Source organism: Heteronotia binoei, chromosome 12, assembly GCF_032191835.1.
Source record: "Heteronotia binoei isolate CCM8104 ecotype False Entrance Well chromosome 12, APGP_CSIRO_Hbin_v1, whole genome shotgun sequence".
In the NCBI taxonomy this organism is placed as follows: Eukaryota; Metazoa; Chordata; class Lepidosauria; order Squamata; family Gekkonidae; genus Heteronotia; species Heteronotia binoei.
The window spans coordinates 39,622,712-39,643,042 of record NC_083234.1 but is presented as its reverse complement, the minus strand read 5'-3'; the positions used below and the strand labels follow the sequence as shown (position 1 = coordinate 39,643,042).

At 45.2% G+C, this 20,331-nt stretch overlaps 1 protein-coding gene across 1 annotated transcript in view; it reads right to left on the bottom strand.

Annotated features, from left to right (window-relative positions):
* Positions 1-20,331, bottom strand: part of EBF2 (EBF transcription factor 2) — a 323,444-nt gene that overhangs the window by 34,360 nt on the left and 268,753 nt on the right. Inside the window, exons 8-10 of the mRNA XM_060251623.1 lie at positions 12,177-12,294; positions 3,182-3,312; positions 1,964-2,090 (exon numbers count right to left, since the gene is read on the bottom strand). Coding sequence (XP_060107606.1) covers positions 1,964-2,090; positions 3,182-3,312; positions 12,177-12,294 — 376 coding nt within the window. The remainder of the gene's footprint in view (positions 1-1,963; positions 2,091-3,181; positions 3,313-12,176; positions 12,295-20,331) is intronic.

Below are 20,331 nucleotides of genomic sequence, written 5' to 3'. Positions count from 1 at the left end.
ACTTTGGGGCTCTGACCCACAGGCTGGGAAAAACTGACACAGACTACTGGTCTGATTTGGCAGAAGGTACCTCTTATGTTCTTATGCATGGAGATGGGGCACAGAGGTTGGTTCTCACTCTAGATGCTGGAAAGCCCAACAGGAGCCCTGTTGTAAATGTATTCATTTAAAGACAATATAAATAATTTTAAATTTGTTTTTTCAAAAAGGTGTTGCTATAAAAATAGCACATGACTATAATACATTTTCAGATTCTCACAGCATCAGCATTACTGAGATATTAAAATGCAAGTTGTCGCATTGAATTATCCTTGAACTTTGGTGCATTATTCAAAGCAGAAAATTCTGATCTTGAAGTCCTCATATGGAGTCCTGCATGAGAGTCACAGTATATACTTTCTGCCCTTAAGTAACATTGCTCAGCTTGCTTCCCCAAGTGTCTGGCTAAGTAAAACTTTCAGCTCTTCCCCTGCTCTTTGGTCAAGTGGCACAGAAAATCCCTTTTTATTTTCTTGGCACTCAGACAACAAAGGTTGCCTATCCTTGGTCTACCTAGTTTAGCATCTTGCTTCCTACACTGAGTAGCAAACGGTTCACAGAATAAAGACCCTCCCTCCTTTTGTCCCCAGAGTCTGCTGTTAGAAGTGCACTGCCTTTGATCATGGAGGTTCTGTTTAGCTATGATAACTGATAGGTTTATGTTGCTCTGCTGTAATAAAGCAGCATTACCGCATGCAGACAGATGTGTTCCCCTTCCCCTTTTAGCCTCACAAACAACTTGGTGGGATGGGTTAGGCTGAGGGAGTGGCCAATTGAAGTTCATCCAGAGAGCTTCAGGGCTGAACAGGAATGGGAACCCTCATCTACCTAGACCTGATGTAACACTGAAACCACCACAGTGCAGTAGTCAGAGTGTCAAATAGTCACTGTCTTAAGGCCAGCTAGTATCAGAACAGGGACACAGAGTTCACAAAATCATTCTTTCGAGAAGTTTCTTTTATTTTAAACATTTTTATCCCATCTTTTGATTCAGTTATCTGTGGTACCACCTTTCCTGGTAAATCCCCCAAAGAGCACTTTGCTCAGGAGAGAAGAACTTATGGGTGATCCCCAGCCCAAAAAGTGTCTGGCTGTCCTGAACCAGATCCAGGGCCGTCTTGGCCTTGACACCTACATAGCGGAACTCACTGCCTAATGACATCAGGGCTCTGTGAGACAATGCAATTCTGCAGGGGCTGAAAGAATTTTTTTGCCACACCTATGGTTGAGGACAGCAACAGGTTCCATCTAGCCTGGCTCCTACTCCTTCCTCCCTCCCAAGGAAAGGACACCAAGCTGTATATTTATGCGCCATCAGTAAGTTATTTGCTAAATGATTTAGATTGTTTTAAATTGCTTTTAACTTGATATCTGATATTTGAATTTGTATATTGGAAATGTTGTCCCCCACCCTCTGCCCAGTTGCATAAGGGAGGATGGTTTATAAATCAAATAAATAAATAAATAAGAAATAAACAACATTCAAAACCCACTTAAAAATGCAGATACACATTTTAAACAAGAAATATTAAAAACATCAAAGGGAAAGCCAAAAGAAACAAAAAGGTCTTCACCAATTGGCTCTCTCACAGCCCTAATCCAATCTATAGGGCGACTGTTAGAATAAATGGGGGGGGGGCATGTTTGATACCCTGAAATCAATAAAGGAAGGGCAAGGTGCAAATCTAATGAATAGATTCAATTTATTCTGGTATTTCACAGAAAGATCTCAGGACTATAAAATTTAAAGAGGGGGACTGCACAGATTTTTGGAAACAGAGCAAAGAAGTCCCCCCCCCCTCATTGCCCACGTCAATGTAAAGCAAAAAAGAGAACAGGGAAGAGCAGTTTTGATGCAGGCTATGAAACAGACAAATAAGATTCCCCTGAATTAATCCTTTGCAATCCATTTTTTCCTACATACCTGTATAAATAAATCTACCAGGAGCTCCTTTGCAAAACTGTTTGGATTTATATGATAATGTCACTTCCACCACACCGGGGATATGTCGAGGGGGTGTCTGGACACGAATGGCATGAGGGGTGATCAGCTGGGAAGTGTTGAAAAAGAGAGAACAAGTTAGAATTTAGGAGGTTCTCCCACAATGCCCTTCACTATTCCATTTTCTGCCACTGGACAGATCAGAAAGTTAAATTCATCAGAATGAGAGTCCGACCATGCTAACAGGACCAAATCAAAAGCCATGGTTTTTGGTACAGCAGAAGGAAAATACTAAGGCTCCAATCATGTGTATCCTTATCTGGTACTAAAAAACAAAAAAGGGGGTGGATTAATTATTACTGGAAAATAAGTTGGAATAATGAGGAGCAATGCATACATTATAAAGTCCTTGTGCCCCACAACCTTGGTTGTTTTGATCAGACATGTCCTAGGAGTTCCATGTTGAAAGTTTAATTCCTAGGTGTGCATGGAATTCAGATTGGAACCTCAGTGCACAGGGAGTGGGACTTAAACCTTCCCCACATGCTATTTTGTAGGTTGAAATTGTCCTATGGAGTTACTACATCCCCCATTATGGATACTTATGTAGCCCACCAGTACACATGCAGCTCCCAACTCCTGAGTGCAACTTCAGTGACACTTATGCTCCTGGCTACCTACATCAAAAGAGAGAATGCAGGTGGCTCACAGTAGCAGCAGCAGTTCTGGTGGCCATGGAGAAGGCACTCCCAAATTCACATTCTGCATTGTCAGGGAAAGGGCTGTGGAAGATGGTGGCTGTGAGCATGGATAGTGGGGGAGCTTGAAAGCAGTTGCAGGAGCACAGGCAGGGGGGCATGCAGATGGGTCAGCAGGAAGGGAAGTGCAATGGCAAGAAGGGCAGAGAAGGGGGCTCTGAACTGGCCCCAAGGGGCTTTGCAGGATAGCATAAGGGCAACATTGCAGATTTGGGAGTTGTCAGCTGTAGGATGGCATAAACTAAGTGCCAAATCTACTGGAGATGAGCTAAACTGGGATAAACTCTTTGCCTCTTAGCTATTCCTTGATACCGCTATTTGAATCTCATTCCCTGAGAAATGATAACTACATAGTCACAAAGAAAAACAGAGAATCCCTCAGTATGAAGGACCTGCATCCAGCTCGGCAAAATGCAAAGAGAAAAAAAGTAAGGTTGCCCACCTCGCTCCATACAAGCATGGTCCCAAACACGACTTGTAGTCCATCAAAGAAGTTGTCTCCTATAATGATCACCATTGCTCCACCTGTGGTCCAGCCTTCACTTGGACTAATAGCTTTGATGCATGGAGTGGCTAAAGGAAAAAAAATAAAACAAAGCATTGGATGGGGCCGCTAGAGTTACTGTGAAGGCACAAATTGCCTTTATGAAGGTTTCCACTGATAACTTCATTGGATCTACAATCATAGGTACATTTATGTGTTTGGAGGCCATTCCAGAGCCGGAGATGTTTTCATATGTGGCTCACCTCCACGGCATTTGTACACTAGAACCTGGATAAATGGATGGATGGAGATCAAATACATCTAATCTTTGGGGCAGCAACCTACGTTGGTAAAAATGTTAAAGAAATTTAGTATTCCCCTACTGTTTTGCAATATCCCCTTGTACAGGAAAACCTTTTCAGTTTCCCCTCCAATATCCTGCACAAGTATATAAATTTTATTCCAGCCACCATGCTTTCTACCTCCCTGCCCCAAAGAAATTTGGGAATTACAATCTGGCGAGAATCCTAAGCAATGTCTGTTAGAAATCCCTCACACTTCCTTACATAAGCTTCCAGAGTTGACAAGGGAGTGCAGATGACTATTAAACCAGGTTAAATCTCTAGTGCAAATATGGTTTTCTACTTTATCAGTCCTTGGTAGAAACAAGGTTGATTATATTGGGCCTCATGAGCTTGGGGAAGCAGAAAACAGTTATTTGCCTCCACTGGAGTAAGAAATCCACAGATACAATAGTTCAGAATAATTGGCTGAGTATAGATCATTTGCTTTACATGTAAGCATATTCTGCAACAGACCGTGTTCACCTGTTCTTGACTTTTTGTGATGTTTTGATAAAATGCTGTTAAACTAAATTGCCAGGGCTTCTTCATCAGATTTGTATTTTGCTCATTTTCCTGAGTAACTTAGAGGAGCATACATGGTCCCCTTTCACCATCCCAACAATCCTAGGTGGCGGGCTTAAGGTCATTCAGTGAGCTACATGGCAGAACGGAGGTTTGAATGGAGATCCTAGTGGGGCATTGTAATTAAACCACCCCTCCCCAGAGTCTCTAGAACAGTAATAGTCAGTTGTTTGGGAGCCACACATAGCTCTTAGACATGCTACCTGTTATTCTTCTGAGCAACATGTCCCAATGTGACACCTGCCCACTTCTCAGGATTGAGGCTTTTGGTTGGCAGAAAGTTCCTGCTTAGCACTGAGAGAGGTTCTAATCATCTCATCTCTTGGAACCCTATAGTTCAAATTGAAGGAAGCCATGAATATCCTTTACTCTGTTACACTTTCTCAGCCTGAGGGCTCTTTTTCTAGCAGGAGCTCCTCTGCATATTAGGCCATGCCCCCTGATGTAGCTAATCATCTTGGAGCTTAACAGTAGGCCCTGTACTATGAGCCGTCTAAGCTCTTGGAGGATTGGCTACATCAGGGGGCATGGCCTAATATGCAGAGGCGCTCCACTACAATACACAAACACTGTTAAGAAATCACAGAAGAATTGCATAATAAAAGGAAGATGCAATTGGTTTTAAAATAAATGAAAAGTATCATATAAGTTAAAATAAAAAAAATTAAAATTAGAGTCCTCAGAATCCAATCAGCCTAGATGATTTCAGAACTTGGTGATTATGTTTGAATATAATTAAATTCTGCATGTGAAGGGTACTTTTAACATTGCGGTTCGCTTCTCTTTTAACATCCAGCCTAATAAGAAGTTTTGGAGAACCTGAAAAGCTTGCACAGTTTTGTGTCATAAGTCTGACCTGCAAGCCCTCTGCCCCACTCCAGAAGCAGGCTAAAGTTCAATATGGGCTGGGAGAGATAAGCCTACATACTCAGCAGTATCTTGATAATTACAAAGATTATATTTATTTGTGTATTTTTATCTTATTTAAAACACCTTTCCACCCAATCAGAGTCCACAGGGTGGCATACTTTAAAAAAACCCCTTAAATATTTCAACAATTAAAAATACATTTAAAATTAGGAAATAATCCAATCAAAAATATATAAACAAATGACACCGGAAGGAGAGCCAGTAACCATGTTGGGTACATTATGGGGGTATGCCGAATGAAACAAAAAAAGTTTTTACTTGCTGGTGAAAGACACTGGTAGAGGTGGTAGCCAAATCTCCCCAGGGAGGTCATTCCAAAGTTTCACAGCCACAGTTCAGAAGGCCCTTTCTTGGGTTGTCACCCATCTGACTTCAGATGGCAAAGGCAATTGAAGCAGGGCCTCCAAAGATGATCTGTATGGGCAGGTTCATATTTATGGGTCAGTTATACTGGTCCCAGGCTGTAAAAGCCTTTAAAGGTCATTACCAGCATCTTGAATTGAGCCTGGAAGCAAACTGAAAGCCAGCGTAGATGGAACAAGAGCCCTACAACCTACTCCAGTCAACACTCTAGCTGCAGCATTCTGCCAACTGTAGCTCCTAGGCAGTCATTTAATCTAGGTGTTTCCAGGACATGCACTACAATGGCAAGATCTTTTCTGCCTGGGAAGGACCACAGCTGCTTCAACAGCCAGAATTGGTAAAAGGAGCCCCTGTTTATCCAGCAGAAGGTCCAGGAGCACCCCTAAGCTATGAACCCGCTCCTTTAGGGGGAGTGTAACCCTATTCAGAACAGGGCATAATCTATTTCCTGGGTCAGTTACACAATTAATATATCTTATTGTAATGTGTTTGGTGGGGTGGCACACTGGGCATGCAGCAGTCATGGTAGCCTTTTGGTTTATGATAATTGTGAATGTGTCTTTTCACAAGCCACAATGTGAGTATTCCAAGTGCCCACCTAGAATACTGTTTCACACCACTGAATCCTTTTTGGAGGGTTAAAGACCTTTAAAGTACCATTGTAGTTTCCAATTAAAGAATGGCAGCTGGATTCTGGAATATGAATTTTTTTATTGTAACAAAGCTCTTAGATGGTGTGAGGGATAGCAGTGAGGGAGGATGGCTCCTCCCCAGCCATGACATCACTTCTTCTTATCCTTTCATTTAAATTTACTAGAAGGGGTCTGGTCTCTCCTTTCTCAATAAGGAAGACTGGCCAGGACTTTGCAAGTTCCTTTACACTCATTGGTTAGAACACTGGAACACAGGAGCGAGCTCACTTGTTGCTGAAGAACTGGCAAGAATATTGCATTCAAGCTTTATCTTCTCAGTTGAAAGGGATGAGATGCATAACAAAAGGAAAGCTTTTTCAGGGAAGAGGCTGTGGTTGTAGCCCTGCCATGAGGTACACTCTCCACATAAATACTAAGAAAACTCATATTGACTCACATAAATACTGAGAAAACTCTATTGACTCACCATAGTCAACATCTCAAAGGACTAAGATAAATAATCGTCCTACCTGATTGGTGCATATTCATAACTCAACCCATTTATTATTTAAGGGCACTTCACATTATGCCATTAAAACTTCACAGACCAATTCGTAATTTATATAAACGCAAACTACATATGTAATAGTACAGCTATTTCCAAAATGCTTATTTGCATCTTTTCCCCCAGCTACTCATGGGGCATTGGAAGCATTGGAATTCTCAATGTATAATAATGGTGGCTTGGAGAAGCTGGAAATTCTTTGCACAATTCCCAGTTTTATTCCAGATAATGTACATCAATCATCAGAAACTTCCATCTTCTTTGGATCCCATGAATCCTTACCTATTACAGTGAAGAAGGTGGCCATAATAGACAAGGCCTTCTTTGTAGTGGCACCCTGACTCTAGAACATAGTCAGCATGGCCATTCATCTAGTGCCAGTTCTGGGTATCAGATTTTTTTAAAAAAACCATGTTCACTCAGATTCCCTCCCCTCCCTTTTCCCTTCTCTGTAAGTTAAGCTGCTGCTGGATTTCTGGCTGTTGAGTTATGAATTGTATTTTTTAGTTATTGCTTCTAACTTGAGTTATTAGCCACCTCAAGAAATTTTAGGGTTGAGAGATGGCATTAAAAAAAGCCTTTGAAACAGATAAATATGCTTGTATGGACACTAGGGACAAATGCATCCAAAATGTGTCCAGCTATTCACTGACACAAATATTTAACTTTGAGAGACTCTCACAATTCACAGAATTTTAACAGCTCTTACAATTCACAGAATTTTAACTAGGCATACCCAACAAGGACAAAATAGGGATAGTGATTTGACAGAGGTCAGAAAATAGGGGTATTTGTGCAAAATAGGGACCTATGCAACACAGGAGATGATGACAATAATTTTTGGCCTTTATAGGACAGGGTATTTCTCTCCCCCTCCCTGCCTTGGTCTCTTTCATACGTTCAAGGCCTCTGGACTATACATCCCATCAAGATCCCAATATGGTTTCCAGTCCATAACCAAAGTCAATCCATCACTCCATTCCCAATGTTGACAAGGTCAAAGGTGGGAGGGAGCTTTGGCAGCGCTCCAAAATTACGAGACTCCTTTGAACAGCCAGTCAATCACATTCAATCAGTCAAGGAAAAACTGGAAGGCTTCTTAGCTTTGGAATCCTGGGAGTTTCCTTCTACCATTTCACTGCCCGCTGGGGGAGAATTAACACTGCTCCGAATTCTTTACTGATTCAATCATTTTCTTCCAGTTCATTAATTCTCCTTTAGGTTGATGCAGGGGCACATTTTAAAGGGGAGGGGGAATGCAACAAAACACTGTAATGAAATAATAGACTAACTTGTCTCTTCTTGTAACGTCACAAAGTCTTCTCACTTTCACTAGCTGTGAGGATAGGGCCAAGAGGGGCTTCTCTAGTTATTTTTAACTGGTGCCAGAATGGGGCTGAAGAGAGTGGAGGCGATTATCCAATTTGAAGCTTAGCAGATCCAGCAATTTGTAATTGCTTGAAAATACACCGAGAGCCAGCCTGCAGACGACGGTGATTCCTTGCTTAGCCAAACAAACTAAAATCAATTAGTGTCAGTTTCCTTCTGCGCATTGTTATGTTTTGTGCAGCTTGTTTAAGGGAATGGCTGACACTTTTTCATACACATCTTGTGCTGTTACATTTCTGTTTAACTAAGATGTCATGTTGCTTGATTTGCTCGAAAATCAAGTCAAGCCCAGTTGAGCAAGGAAGTCTGAAAAAAGTCTTTTTGCAGAATATTTAGCATGCTGTTTCTTAGCTGCTCTTTTCTGGCCAAGCAATTGGAAAATGTAAGAGGCACCTGATTTTAAGATAAGGAAGGGGTGGTTCAGACTTGATGCTGGGCTGCTGATCTTAGGACCAGGTTACATGTAATGCCAGAGTTCTGTGGCTGGAACTCTCAATGTGCAGTTTGCCCTTAAAAAGCATTTGATTGTGGGCACATGGATAAGAGCTGTGGCACTAGGGCAATGGGTGGTTAACTCTTTCTCTCCATGGAATTCCCTGGATCAAAAAATGCCCTACTGGCTGCCTTAAGACCTGATAAGGGAAGAAAAGGCAAGTACATCCCTTGAACTTACCCCCTTACTAGGGGGTCATTTTTGATCAGGGGAAAGGTGGGAGGGGTTACACCATTCATCACCCAGATCCATATAACTCCCTGTTCCCATAGTTGATTTTGGCAGAAGTGTTGCATCTAATTTGCCCTCTCATGCAAGAATTATCTGTGAGCAAATGAGGGCAGCGAATGACTGAATGTTTAAAAAAGACAGTTTTAGACATAAGGTTAATTAAGACCTGGGTCTACTCATGCAGCAGAATGAAGTGGTACAGTACACTGGGATGCTTCTAGCTAATGAGCAATAGGGGTGGCTGCCCCAGGCTCCATGCTGGAGGGGCCCCCAACCACCAATGGCCCTGTCATCGCCCTGATGGAAAGGATGAAAGAAGGAAAAAATAAGATCGCTGCCACTGTCACTCGCACCTGGTCTGTTCAGGGCTCTGGCCACTCACTCCTGACAACAGAAACTGGCACCTGCTCTGTCAAAGTCTCAGGCAGCTGACTTGGCAGCAACTGCTTATACCTGCTCCACCTGGGCCTTGGACAGGTGGCTTCTAGTGATAGCTCCTACAAGGGCCATCCTGTGCTTGACCCCAGCAGGGTGGTGGTGGTAGATAGTGATTTTGGGTCTCCATTCAGGATTTTTGTTTCAGAAGCACCACTTCGACTACCCAAAATGCCTATGCTGAAGATCATGGGTCTTGCATGAACAAAAGCAATCTGGAATGGGCTGTAGTTAGGAGGAAAACTGAGTGAGATTGATAGAAAAAACCTGTTGAATCTAGCCCTACAGGTTTCACACAGAGTCTACTCTATATTTTCCAACCTGTAGCTTTACTCGCTTATCTTCACTTTTCTTTATGGATACCTCACTTTTCAAACAAAAACATACAAAACAACTCCTGCAATACATTGGTTCCACTTTCATCACTGCCCAGAGATGATGGATGGAGGGATGAGAGAACGTGACCAGCTTAATTTCTTTTCATATTAGCTTCATATTTTCTCAACAGAGTTCTCTGCTTTTTGCAATTGGCTTTTAAGATTCAACTGTATTGTTTCCACATATACTGCTTATCCAAGTGATTTCGTACACACAATATATGTCATGTACACACATAACATTGGTACAATATTTATTTACTCACATACAAATAACATTTTAAGATGCATAAATTTTGCCAAATATTTGGTGCGAGCAAACAGAAAATGTCAGATTTTTTTTTAAATGAAAGGAGAAGCAAAATTGAAAACACAGATTTGGGGGTCAAAACTGCAGGGATGACGAATTCAAAATAATCTCTAGATGGATACCATGAGATCATGGCCTAAAATCTGAAGGAGCTTTATACAGAAATCCAGGGGCCATATAGGAGATAATGTGGTTTAAAAATAAAGTTACAGAAAGCAGAGGTACACTCATATCTTCGGAGGTTCTATGAGTAATAGCAATTGGCAGGGCTTTTTTGTAGCAGGAACTCCTTTGCATATTAGGCTACATCCCCCTGATGTAGCCAATCCTCCAAGAGCTTACAGTAGGCCTTGTAAGAAGAGACCTGTAAGTTCTGGGAGGATTGGCTACATCAGGGGGGGTGTAGCCTAATATGCAAAGGAGTTCCTGCTACAAAAAAGTCCTGCCAATTGCTATTACTCATAGAACCTCCGAAGATATAAGTGTACCTCAGCTTTCTGTAACTATATATAGTGAATAACCACATGAGAATGACAATAAAGAGGAATATTTTACTGATTCCAAAGCCATCTTTTAATTAATTTGTCACTTAAAAAAAAATCACATTATTTCCTATATGGCCATAGCCTGTGCGTCATTTAGAGATTTCCATGGCGTACCAAGAAAGCACAATATTGTATGGGTGAATAAGAAGGTCTTGGAAATGGGACAAAATACATAGGACAAATTCAGGCCACAAGAACAGAGAGTAAAAATGCAGTAGAGAAGGGAAAGTGGGGAAGCATTCTTGGAAAATCAAAATTACCTATTCTATCCTATTCAATAAACTACCACATTTTTAATCCATGTTTCTTCCAAAGAATTTAAAGCAATTTATGCAACTTATAGCCAGTTTGGTATAGTGGTTAAGAGAGGTGGACTCTAATATAGAGAACTGGTTTGATTTCTCACTCCTCCTCATACAGTCAGCTGGGCGACCTTGAGTCAATCACAGTTCTCTCAGTGCTGTTCTTTCAAGAGAAGTTTCTGTCAGAGCTCTATCAGGCCCACCTACCTCACAGGATGTCTGTGGTAGGAAGAGAAAGGGAAGGAAATTGTAAGCTGCTCTGAGACTCTAAGTGAAGGGTGGGGTATAAATCCAACTCTTAGTTTGTGTGTGTGTGTGTGTATAAAAGATTTTAACATTTTCTTCTGAAGAAATAGAGACCAAAGTGGTTGCATTATTTTATCCAAACAACTCACTGTTAGGTTAAAATAAGAGAGTAAGTGACCCAAAGTCAACTAGTGAGCTTTATGACTAAGTAGAGATTTGAACCTAGACCTCTTCAGTCCTAATCTAACACTTTAAGCAAAATACCATACACTAACTCTGCATCACTGAAATAGTAGAGAAGAAAGCATTCATGAATGATACCACATTTGGACCGACTAACTGCATGTGAAATAAAAAAGATTGCTCTTAAAGACGCACAAGCAAAACTTGTTCATCTGTCATACTTTGAATAAAACTTCACTGATTTTAATGGTGCCACTGGACTCAAAAACTTTGTTCTATCTCATAATGTGTTAGCAAATGTCCAAAATGAACTTCACCAGTTCTGTGTGCATTAAATGGTGCCTTAGTGATCATACGCTTGTATTAACCTGCCTACATATTAGCAGATAGATGGTCCAGTCCTCACTCAGAGGTATATATCTTTGCAAAACTGAGGAGGGTATTGAAATTTTATCTGTTCAGGTTAACAATACTTCATGAATTTTTCCTCCAAAATAAATAGGGAATTATTTTAGTTAGGTGACAAGTACTAGAAACTCTGAAGAGCTGCTGCCAGACCTTCTGAGCTACATGAACCAATCTATGCATTTACATATTTACATCACACTTTTTACCCCACAGGAGGAAAGGCAGCATGGTACAGCCCGATCTTGTCAGATCTTGAAAACTAAGCAGGGTCGGTTTTAGGATGGGACATCACTAAGGAAGGCTCTTGTAGAGGAACACAGTAGCAAACCAACTCTGTCTCCTGCCTTGAAAAGTGCTTGCTGGGGTTGGTTGAGAGCTGACAGTACATACATATGTTCCATCCAATAGAGAAGGTGGCTTACACAACTGTTCTGATAACTTCTGTTCTATGGAATTACTATTTTGATAGATTTATCAAGACAGATACCAGAAAATTAAAAGTCCTTGATAATTAGGAGTGGGGTTGCTCTTCTTTTGTCACTCACTCTTGGTCAGAACTTTCCTACTTTGATTCTTTAACACAGTCTAGGGATGACTATGCTGGTTAAAGGGTTGTACCTTCAGATGGATCAAGTCTCCTAGCTCTCCGTCCATGTTTTGAATTGTTATGAACAAACATGTTGTCAGAAACTGCCAGTACGTGCCCATCCACATTCACTGTTGTCGACAACACCACCTGGATATTTAAAAGAAAGAAGGAGAAGAAGATGGCAGGTAAATTACTTTCACCAATCCATGTTTTAATGCATTAATTATTCAGCCAAGTTAAAATCCCATCCAGTTTGTAAAAACAAATGGTCTCCTGTGGGATTTTATTCTATTGGCAGGGAAAGAACTCTTCCTGTCTTGCATTAATTCCATTTATGGTAAAGGCCGAAGAAGCCTCATGGCTTGGTGGTTTCAGGTGGGTAGCCATCTCTTTCTATATGCAATGATTGAGGAAATTCTCTTTCACTGCATCTGAAGAAGTATGCTTGCATACAAAAGCTTATACCTTGAATAACACTTCATTGGATTTAAAGGTGTCACTAGACTCATGGCTTGGTAGTGTAACATACCAATGATTGCAGATGGCTCCTACTTTCCTCCAACACATACTTGTTACAGGTGGTGCATGAAAAAGAAGTCCTGTGGCTCAATTCACAAATGGGCCCCATACTTATCGCTATCATTGCATTCACAATGCATGCACTTAAACAGTGTTCTTCACCCACTGTTAATTCCCCAAGCAGAAGAATGGGACACACTAAATTGAAAGCATATGACAGGACATGATATGGCATCAGAGTCTTGTGACATCAAAGTCAAAAGACGGGAAGAGCTTGGCCTGTGCTAAGAGGGAATCCTCTCTACCACTGAGTGACTTCACTGTGCCATTTTTCTGCCCTTCTCTGTGAAACGTAGGCAGGTGTTGTGATGCCCTTGCTCTCTATCTATATGCATTAGCAGCAGGTCCTTCAAAAAAAGAGTAAGAAATGGAGGCTCTGTAAGGGCTCACACAACCCCCCACAAATACCAGCCATGGCCTGAAGACCAGTATTGCATGTATTTAAATAGCATTCATTTCTAAAAGGCTCTGTGTACAGTTTTCTCAACACACCTTCTAAGCAAAAAAAAGTTCCTTAAAAATCAATAGTATGGACCAGCTGTCCCTTCAAAGGGGAACATCACTGGTAAGTCAATAGGTTGGTTTTGAAAATGCCAGCTTGTACTTACTGATAACTTTGGCTAGCCATCTGTATATAGGGTTACCAGGTCCTACCTTGCAGCCAGTGAGGGGATCTTGGGTGCTTTCCAGGATTTGCACGTGTGGCGCAATGATGTCACCTGGAAGCGACATCTCTAGTTTTGGGGCAAAACTCTATGGTGTGTAGCCTATCTTACCATAGAGTTTTGCCCCAAAATCAAAGCATTATCACATGACAACAAAGTGATTGCGTCACTTCCAGGTGACATCATCACATTGTCTTGGGGGTTGGTTGAGAGTGGAATTGCCCCCTGCGGGCCAACTAGCCAGTGATGGAAAAGCACTTTACAAAACTGGGATGGGGGTCTGGCAACCCTATTCCTACACAATAGTGTGAATGAAAAAGATACACTCAGCAGACTACCTTTATCTATTTATTTAGGACACTACATCAGGAGTTTTTTTTCTAGAAAAAGCCCAGCTGGAACTCATTTGCATATTAGGCCACACACCCGTGGCATCACCATTGTTCCACATAGGGCTTTTTGTAGAAAAAGGCCCAACAGTACCTCATTTGCATATTAGGCCACACCCCTTGACACAAAGCCAGCCGGAACTGTGTTCCTGTGTGTTCCTGCTAAAAAAAAGCCCTGCACTACATAACGATTAACTATCATTGTAAGCCACTGTGAACTAAGAGGAAATGTTTAAATAGATAAAGTGGCTTTCTCCAACCCCAGACTCAAGGCAGCTTACAATATATTTTTTTAATGTTTTACAAGAAAGCATTAAAGCAAAGCACCGCCAGAGGCTACAAATAATAATTTAAAAACCCACAGAAAGGTTTGGCTCAAGTTAGCCAAGGATGAGCTCTATCAAAGAAGGACCCAGACACACAATGGCCATCAACACCAAGGACATCTCTATGAACATGCTTAAAATCCAAGTTTTGTGTGTGGCTAAGGAATTCTGAAAATTCTCAGCCCTTGCTATGTCTCTCAGAATTCCTTGGGAGCAGCTACAGGAGAACTGATCAATGGGAACTCCATCATCAAAACTGGAGCAGGAAGAGGAGATTGGATTTATACTCTGCCTTTCACTCAGAGTCTCAGAGTGGTTTACAATCTCCATCCCCTCCTCTCCCCACAACAGACACCCTTTGAAGTAGGTGGGGTTGAGAGAGCTCTGAGAGGACTGCTCTTGAGAGAACAGCTCTGAGAGAACTATGACTGACCCAAAGTCACCCAGTTGACTGCATGTGGAGGAATGGGGAACCAAACCAGTCCAAATTACAGTCCGCCTCTCTTAACCACTACCTCATACTGGCTCTCCATACATATAAACTGGCTCTCAACAATATACGAAAAGAATAAGAACAGACTTTTATACCCCACTTTTCTCTACCTTATGGAGTCTCAAGGCAGCTTGCAGTCATATTCCCTTGCTCTTCCCACAACAGACACCTTGAGAGGTAGGTGGGACTAAGAGATTTCTGAAAGAAATGTGACTGTCCCAAGGTCACCCAGCTGGCTTCATGCGGAGGAAGGAGAATCAAACCCAGTTCTCCAGATTAGTCTGCCACTCTTAACCACTATACCACACTGGTGTCCTAAGTGGAATATCCATACATCTCTAGATAATGTCAAAATAAAGGGCATTATGTAAACCGCTTTTAGTGCTAAAATCCTGCTTTATGACAAGAAACAAACTCAATCTGATGAAGCAACTATAATTCAGATGTCACAATAAAGTATGGTTAGACCAAAGATCTCCTCAACTAGGAAATATTCTCTTTCAGTTTCATGTATAAATGGAGGTGGTGCATGAGCCTGAGAATAAACCAGACATTCTCATAACAAAAATTCCTTTTTTTACATAATGTAAGGCCATTGAGAGGGCAGTGAGAAGGAACAAGAACAACATGAAACCAGGATGGCCCATGTCATCATAGTCAAGACCAACTGAGGTTAATAAACCTACTTCAATCCATGCCTTCAGATATTAGTATAATGTATTCTAATTAGCTGTACTAGGTGGAGTGGCCCATATTTGGACCATCACACGAACAGCAGGTACCATAATGAAATCATGGTTTCGCAAATCATCTGAATGGAGTACAGAAGGTCCGGCCCCTTCCCAGCCGAGCCAGCTGGCAGGCTATAGGCTGGGGGCCGTCTTTGCACCCCCGGAAGGAGGGAGGGGCACCAACATCACCCGACATACGGGTGTTTTGCAAGGCGCGGAGTTGGGGCTATATAAGCCCCGGCTCCCGCCTTATTGAGCAGTTTTGTTTCGGCTCTCTGGAGAGAGCCACGTTTGTCCGAGCTCAGGGTTAGGCCTGAGTAACGAGGGTCGACCTAGCAACTTGCCTTCCGGGCGGCGTTGGCTCCGCGCTGCGAGGCGCTTGCGAGGGCTGGAACACGCGCCGGCGTAGCAGCGGCCTCGGAGGAACAGCTGTTCGGCGCGGCGGGGCTTCGCGCGGCGAGGCGCTTCAGAGGCTGAGTCAGGCGTGGGGGCCAAGGCCCAGTGGGGTGGGAGGCTCGGGGGTGGCCGGGTAGGATCGGGTCGGCGCGGCGCTCCCTGCTTAAGGCCTCCTGGCCCAAGGGCATTTTGTTCCCATTGCTTAGCCCGAATCAGGGCTGCGCGAAGTGGCCCCTGGTCCAAGCGTGCGCAGGCGACTGGCCATTATCAGGCAGCTGCCTTCTCCTGGGGGTCTCAGGCCACCACGGTGCGGCGTTTTTTCCTCCCCTGGCCCTGACCTGGATAGCCCAGCCTAGCCTATCTCATCATAATTTGGAGGGGATTAGGCCACTGTTTTCCTTGGAGTGAGTAGCGTGGCGAGCTTCCTGTCCTCCTCAGCCACCCCCCCCCCCTGGTTTGTTTTGCTTGGGGGCCGGGTGCTTGGGCTTGCGCCTTTGGCAACCTTCCCCCTCTCTTCATCCATTCCCTACTTGCGGGGCTGGTAGTTTTTTGGGTTGTCCTTTTGTGTCGGGAGCTGTGGTGTGGGCCACCCCATTAACAGGGGCGTTTGCGGCTCTTCCTATTCTGGGAGGAGGCGTGGGCTCATTGGTACCATTAGAGGATGGCACCTAAGAAGGGACAGGGCAAGTCTAAGGGCAAGCAGCCTGCTCGCCCACCCCGGGGGCGGGGCCAGCAAGGAGCCCCAACTGAAGATCAGGGCCAGAGTGAGCGGGTTCGTCTCGCCATTATTAGCCAATTGGACGCCCTCGAGCAGGAACGTGTGGCCAGAGGTTCACCCATTTGGGAGGGCCGTCGCCGTGCCACCAGCCGGTCGGCCCGGCTGACTTTTGAAACTGAATTGTTGGCAAGGTTGTCTGCTTTGCAGGGCGGGCAGTTGGAGCCGGAAGCGCTGCCGGAATCTGACCAGGAGGAAGATCCAGGGGAAGGCCCATCGGGCGTGCCATCGGGCGACGGGGCATCTGGAAGCGGTGGCCCGCGGCCCCCCGGAGGCTCGGGCGTCTTTCCGGGTGATGGTGGTAAGCCCATGACTTTGCCCATTCAAGGTTGGCCTTGGGGTCCAGCCCAGCCAACCCCCCATTTGCCGGGGGTGGGCGGGGTGGGATGGGGGCCCGGGTGGTCAGGTGCCAACGAACAGTTGGGCCCCGCTCAGCCGTGGGCTTTGGGTTTTCATACACCCAGTTTGCTGCCCAGTACAGTTCCTGCCCCTGTTGGTCAGCTGGTAGGCGCTGGGGCGCCCCCTGCAGCCCCTCCTTCGCTGCCCACACCGGGCATTTGGCCAGGTGGCGGGCAGCAGGGGGCCCAGTTGCGGGGTGCATGGCCTTTAACTCAAGTGGGTGGGTGGTTCTACCCCCCGAACCCCTATGCGAGTATCCCTTTCCACGCTCTCCCCTACGGCGACACTTCTTTGCCTTTGGGGGATCATCTGACGGCGGCCACACGGGAGAGAATCCTCCGTGGGGAGTACGTCGATGTTTTTGGTCTCCTGTTTAGGGAGCTCGAAAAAAAAAGTAAGGAGGAGCTCGACGACAGGGACAAGGAAAAGATAAAGCGCAGGAAGGTTGACAGGGCCTGGGCGAATTGGTTGCCCGGCTTTCTGATCTATGCCGGGGTCATCGCAAGGGCACAGCCGGCCAGGGCGGCCGCCCTCTTTCAATATATAGACATAGTTTATAGGGCTTATACGGACTTCGCCGGGGCAGCATGGCTGCAATACGACGAAGCCTTCCGGATGCGGGCCGCTGTCAATCCCGGAATGCCGTGGGACCAAATAAATCAACAGCTGTGGTTGCAGCTGATGGCCCCGGCAAAACCAAATTCCGGGGATAGGTCCGATAGCGGTCATTTGGTCCAGGTAGCACAGCAACAACAGACTACCCCAGGTGCCCGCGTTTCCGCGGGCCAGCCGGATCATTCCCGGTTGTTGTGCTGGGAGTTCGCGTCCAAGGGGGTTTGCCCCAGGGAGCCCTGTAAATTTCGTCACGAGTGTCCGCTGTGCAGTGGGCCCCACGCACTGTCGGCCTGCAGTAGAGCAAAGACCGGAGCGGGCGGTAAGCGCCCCGGAGGCGGAGGCGGCAGTTCGCAGCCACCTGGAAAAGGGCCTCAGCCCCATCCGCCGGCCGGCTCCCAGTAGGTTGTTGGCCACATACCCGTGCTGGGCCGATGTTAGTTATTTCTGGGATGTTTTTGCTCTGAGGTGAACAGGTTCCAGGGAAAAAAGATCCAAGGTAGGCAGTCCTCCGTGGAGGGAAAAAAGATCCAAGGTAGGCAGTCCTCCGTGGAGGGTTAGGGGGTTGGCCTAATGTTTATCAATTTTGTGCACGTTGCTGATTGTGGTTTGTTTTTCAGGTGCTGTGGCTCGGGGTGAGAGAAGGCAGGTTCTCATTCGCGGGCGCAGCATGGTCCGTTGGGGCTGCCCATTTCGCTGGATGGCTCCTGGGGCACCCAGCCCGGTCTTAGTGCAAGGGCAGACGTAAGGCCAATTGGGCCCTTCCAGGACCTTGGAGGTGGGATTAGGTTTTGCCCCTTCACCCGGCCATTCGGGTCATTTAAGTCGACCTGTACCGGCCGGATGGTGTTAATTATTGGATTTGGGTAACCGGGCCTTTGTAGAGGAAGTTTGTCAGGGGGTGCGGTTGGCTCTGGGCCACCCGTTGGGGCGCTAATGCCTAAGCAGAGGCTTGGCATTGGCGGTGGCTGGATTAGGTTTGGCCATTGGGTTTTCCAGGGGAGCACCTATGGCCTAGCACCGTTGGTGCGGTGGTATGCAGGAACCGTAGATGGGCTAAACGGCTCAGTACGGTGATGCAGATCACAGAGAGCCTCACCTGGTTGGATCTTTCCATGGGGATTGATGCCAGCCCGGTCGGTGATGGCTGCGGGCCTGGCCGCTCAGTACAACCCGATTACGGCGGGTTTGTGCTGGGGGCAGGGTGGCTCGCCCTTTGGACAAGGCGGGGTCCAGGTGTTGACCCCAGGGCTTGTCTGGTCTGGCTTTCCCTTCCCTGCCAGTTATGTTATGTTTGTTAATTCTAATAAAGCGGCCCGGTTTAAATCCCAACAATTGTGTCTGCCTCTTCATTCCGACTGGGGGGGCAAGGTCCGGCCCCTTCCCAGCCGAGCCAGCTGGCAGGCTATAGGCTGGGGGCCGTCTTTGCACCCCCGGAAGGAGGGAGGGGCACCAACATCACCCGACATACGGGTGTTTTGCAAGGCGCGGAGTTGGGGCTATATAAGCCCCGGCTCCCGCCTTATTGAGCAGTTTTGTTTCGGCTCTCTGCCCGCCCGCCCTTCCCCATTGGCAGTACAGGTACAAGCCGGTCGCCTTTTGGGGCCAGGTAGGAATTTTTTCACTCCCGCACAATTGGCCTATGTGGGGGTGTTTTTCGCCTACCTTGTACTGCCTAGTAGGTTAGGTTTTGTTGAGGTTAGTTCGGTCGCAGGCTGGATTAGGTTTGGCCATTGGGTTTTCCAGGGGAGCACCTATGGCCTAGCACCGTTGGTGCGGTGGTATGCAGGAACCGTAGATGGGCTAAACGGCTCAGTACGGTGATGCAGATCACAGAGAGCCTCACCTGGTTGGATCTTTCCATGGGGATTGATGCCAGCCCGGTCGGTGATGGCTGCGGGCCTGGCCGCTCAGTACAACCCGATTACGGCGGGTTTGTGCTGGGGGCAGGGTGGCTCGCCCTTTGGACAAGGCGGGGTCCAGGTGTTGACCCCAGGGCTTGTCTGGTCTGGCTTTCCCTTCCCTGCCAGTTATGTTATGTTTGTTAATTCTAATAAAGCGGCCCGGTTTAAATCCCAACAATTGTGTCTGCCTCTTCATTCCGACTGGGGGGGCAAAAGAATTTCTGCCTTTAACAGTTGATAAACTGTGCTTTGTCCCCCCGCTCTAACAGAATTTTATGCTGACTGAAAGAATGCTTTCTTTTCCTGAGACAAACTTAATTCATTCCAAAAGGCCCTTGTCATACTGTACATGAATGCAGCTCTCGCATCCCTGCCACAAAATGTGCTGCTTTCATGTGCCAACAGATTTCATCATTGCGTACTTGGGTGGAGTTAAGACTCTATTCCAACATGAACATTTCCCCAGTGACATAACAGAGCCCACTCAGATGCACTTCATTATTTTCTCTTAAACAATGGAAATAAATTTTAATCTCTCACTGGCCAACCCAGACCACACTACAGCAGCAAGGGAATAAGGCTGAATTATTCCAGTGTCTGAAATATTTACGAGAAGATTTTAAATTGTAACCAAATGTAAATCAAAAAGTATATTATTGCACATGCATACAATACACACAAATACACACAAATCCAACCACACACATGCAGAAATTATATTATATACATCCACTGGGATGGAGGTATAAACATATATGTGTGTGTGTGTGTGTGTAGCATACAAACAGAAACTGCAGTGCATTATGAAATATCTTTATGAGCATTTTTGGAACTATATACATTTGTCTGGCTGGAAAGAGGGAGGGGGCATCCAAATTATTAATGTGTGGGCCAAGATTTCTCCTGGAATTACCA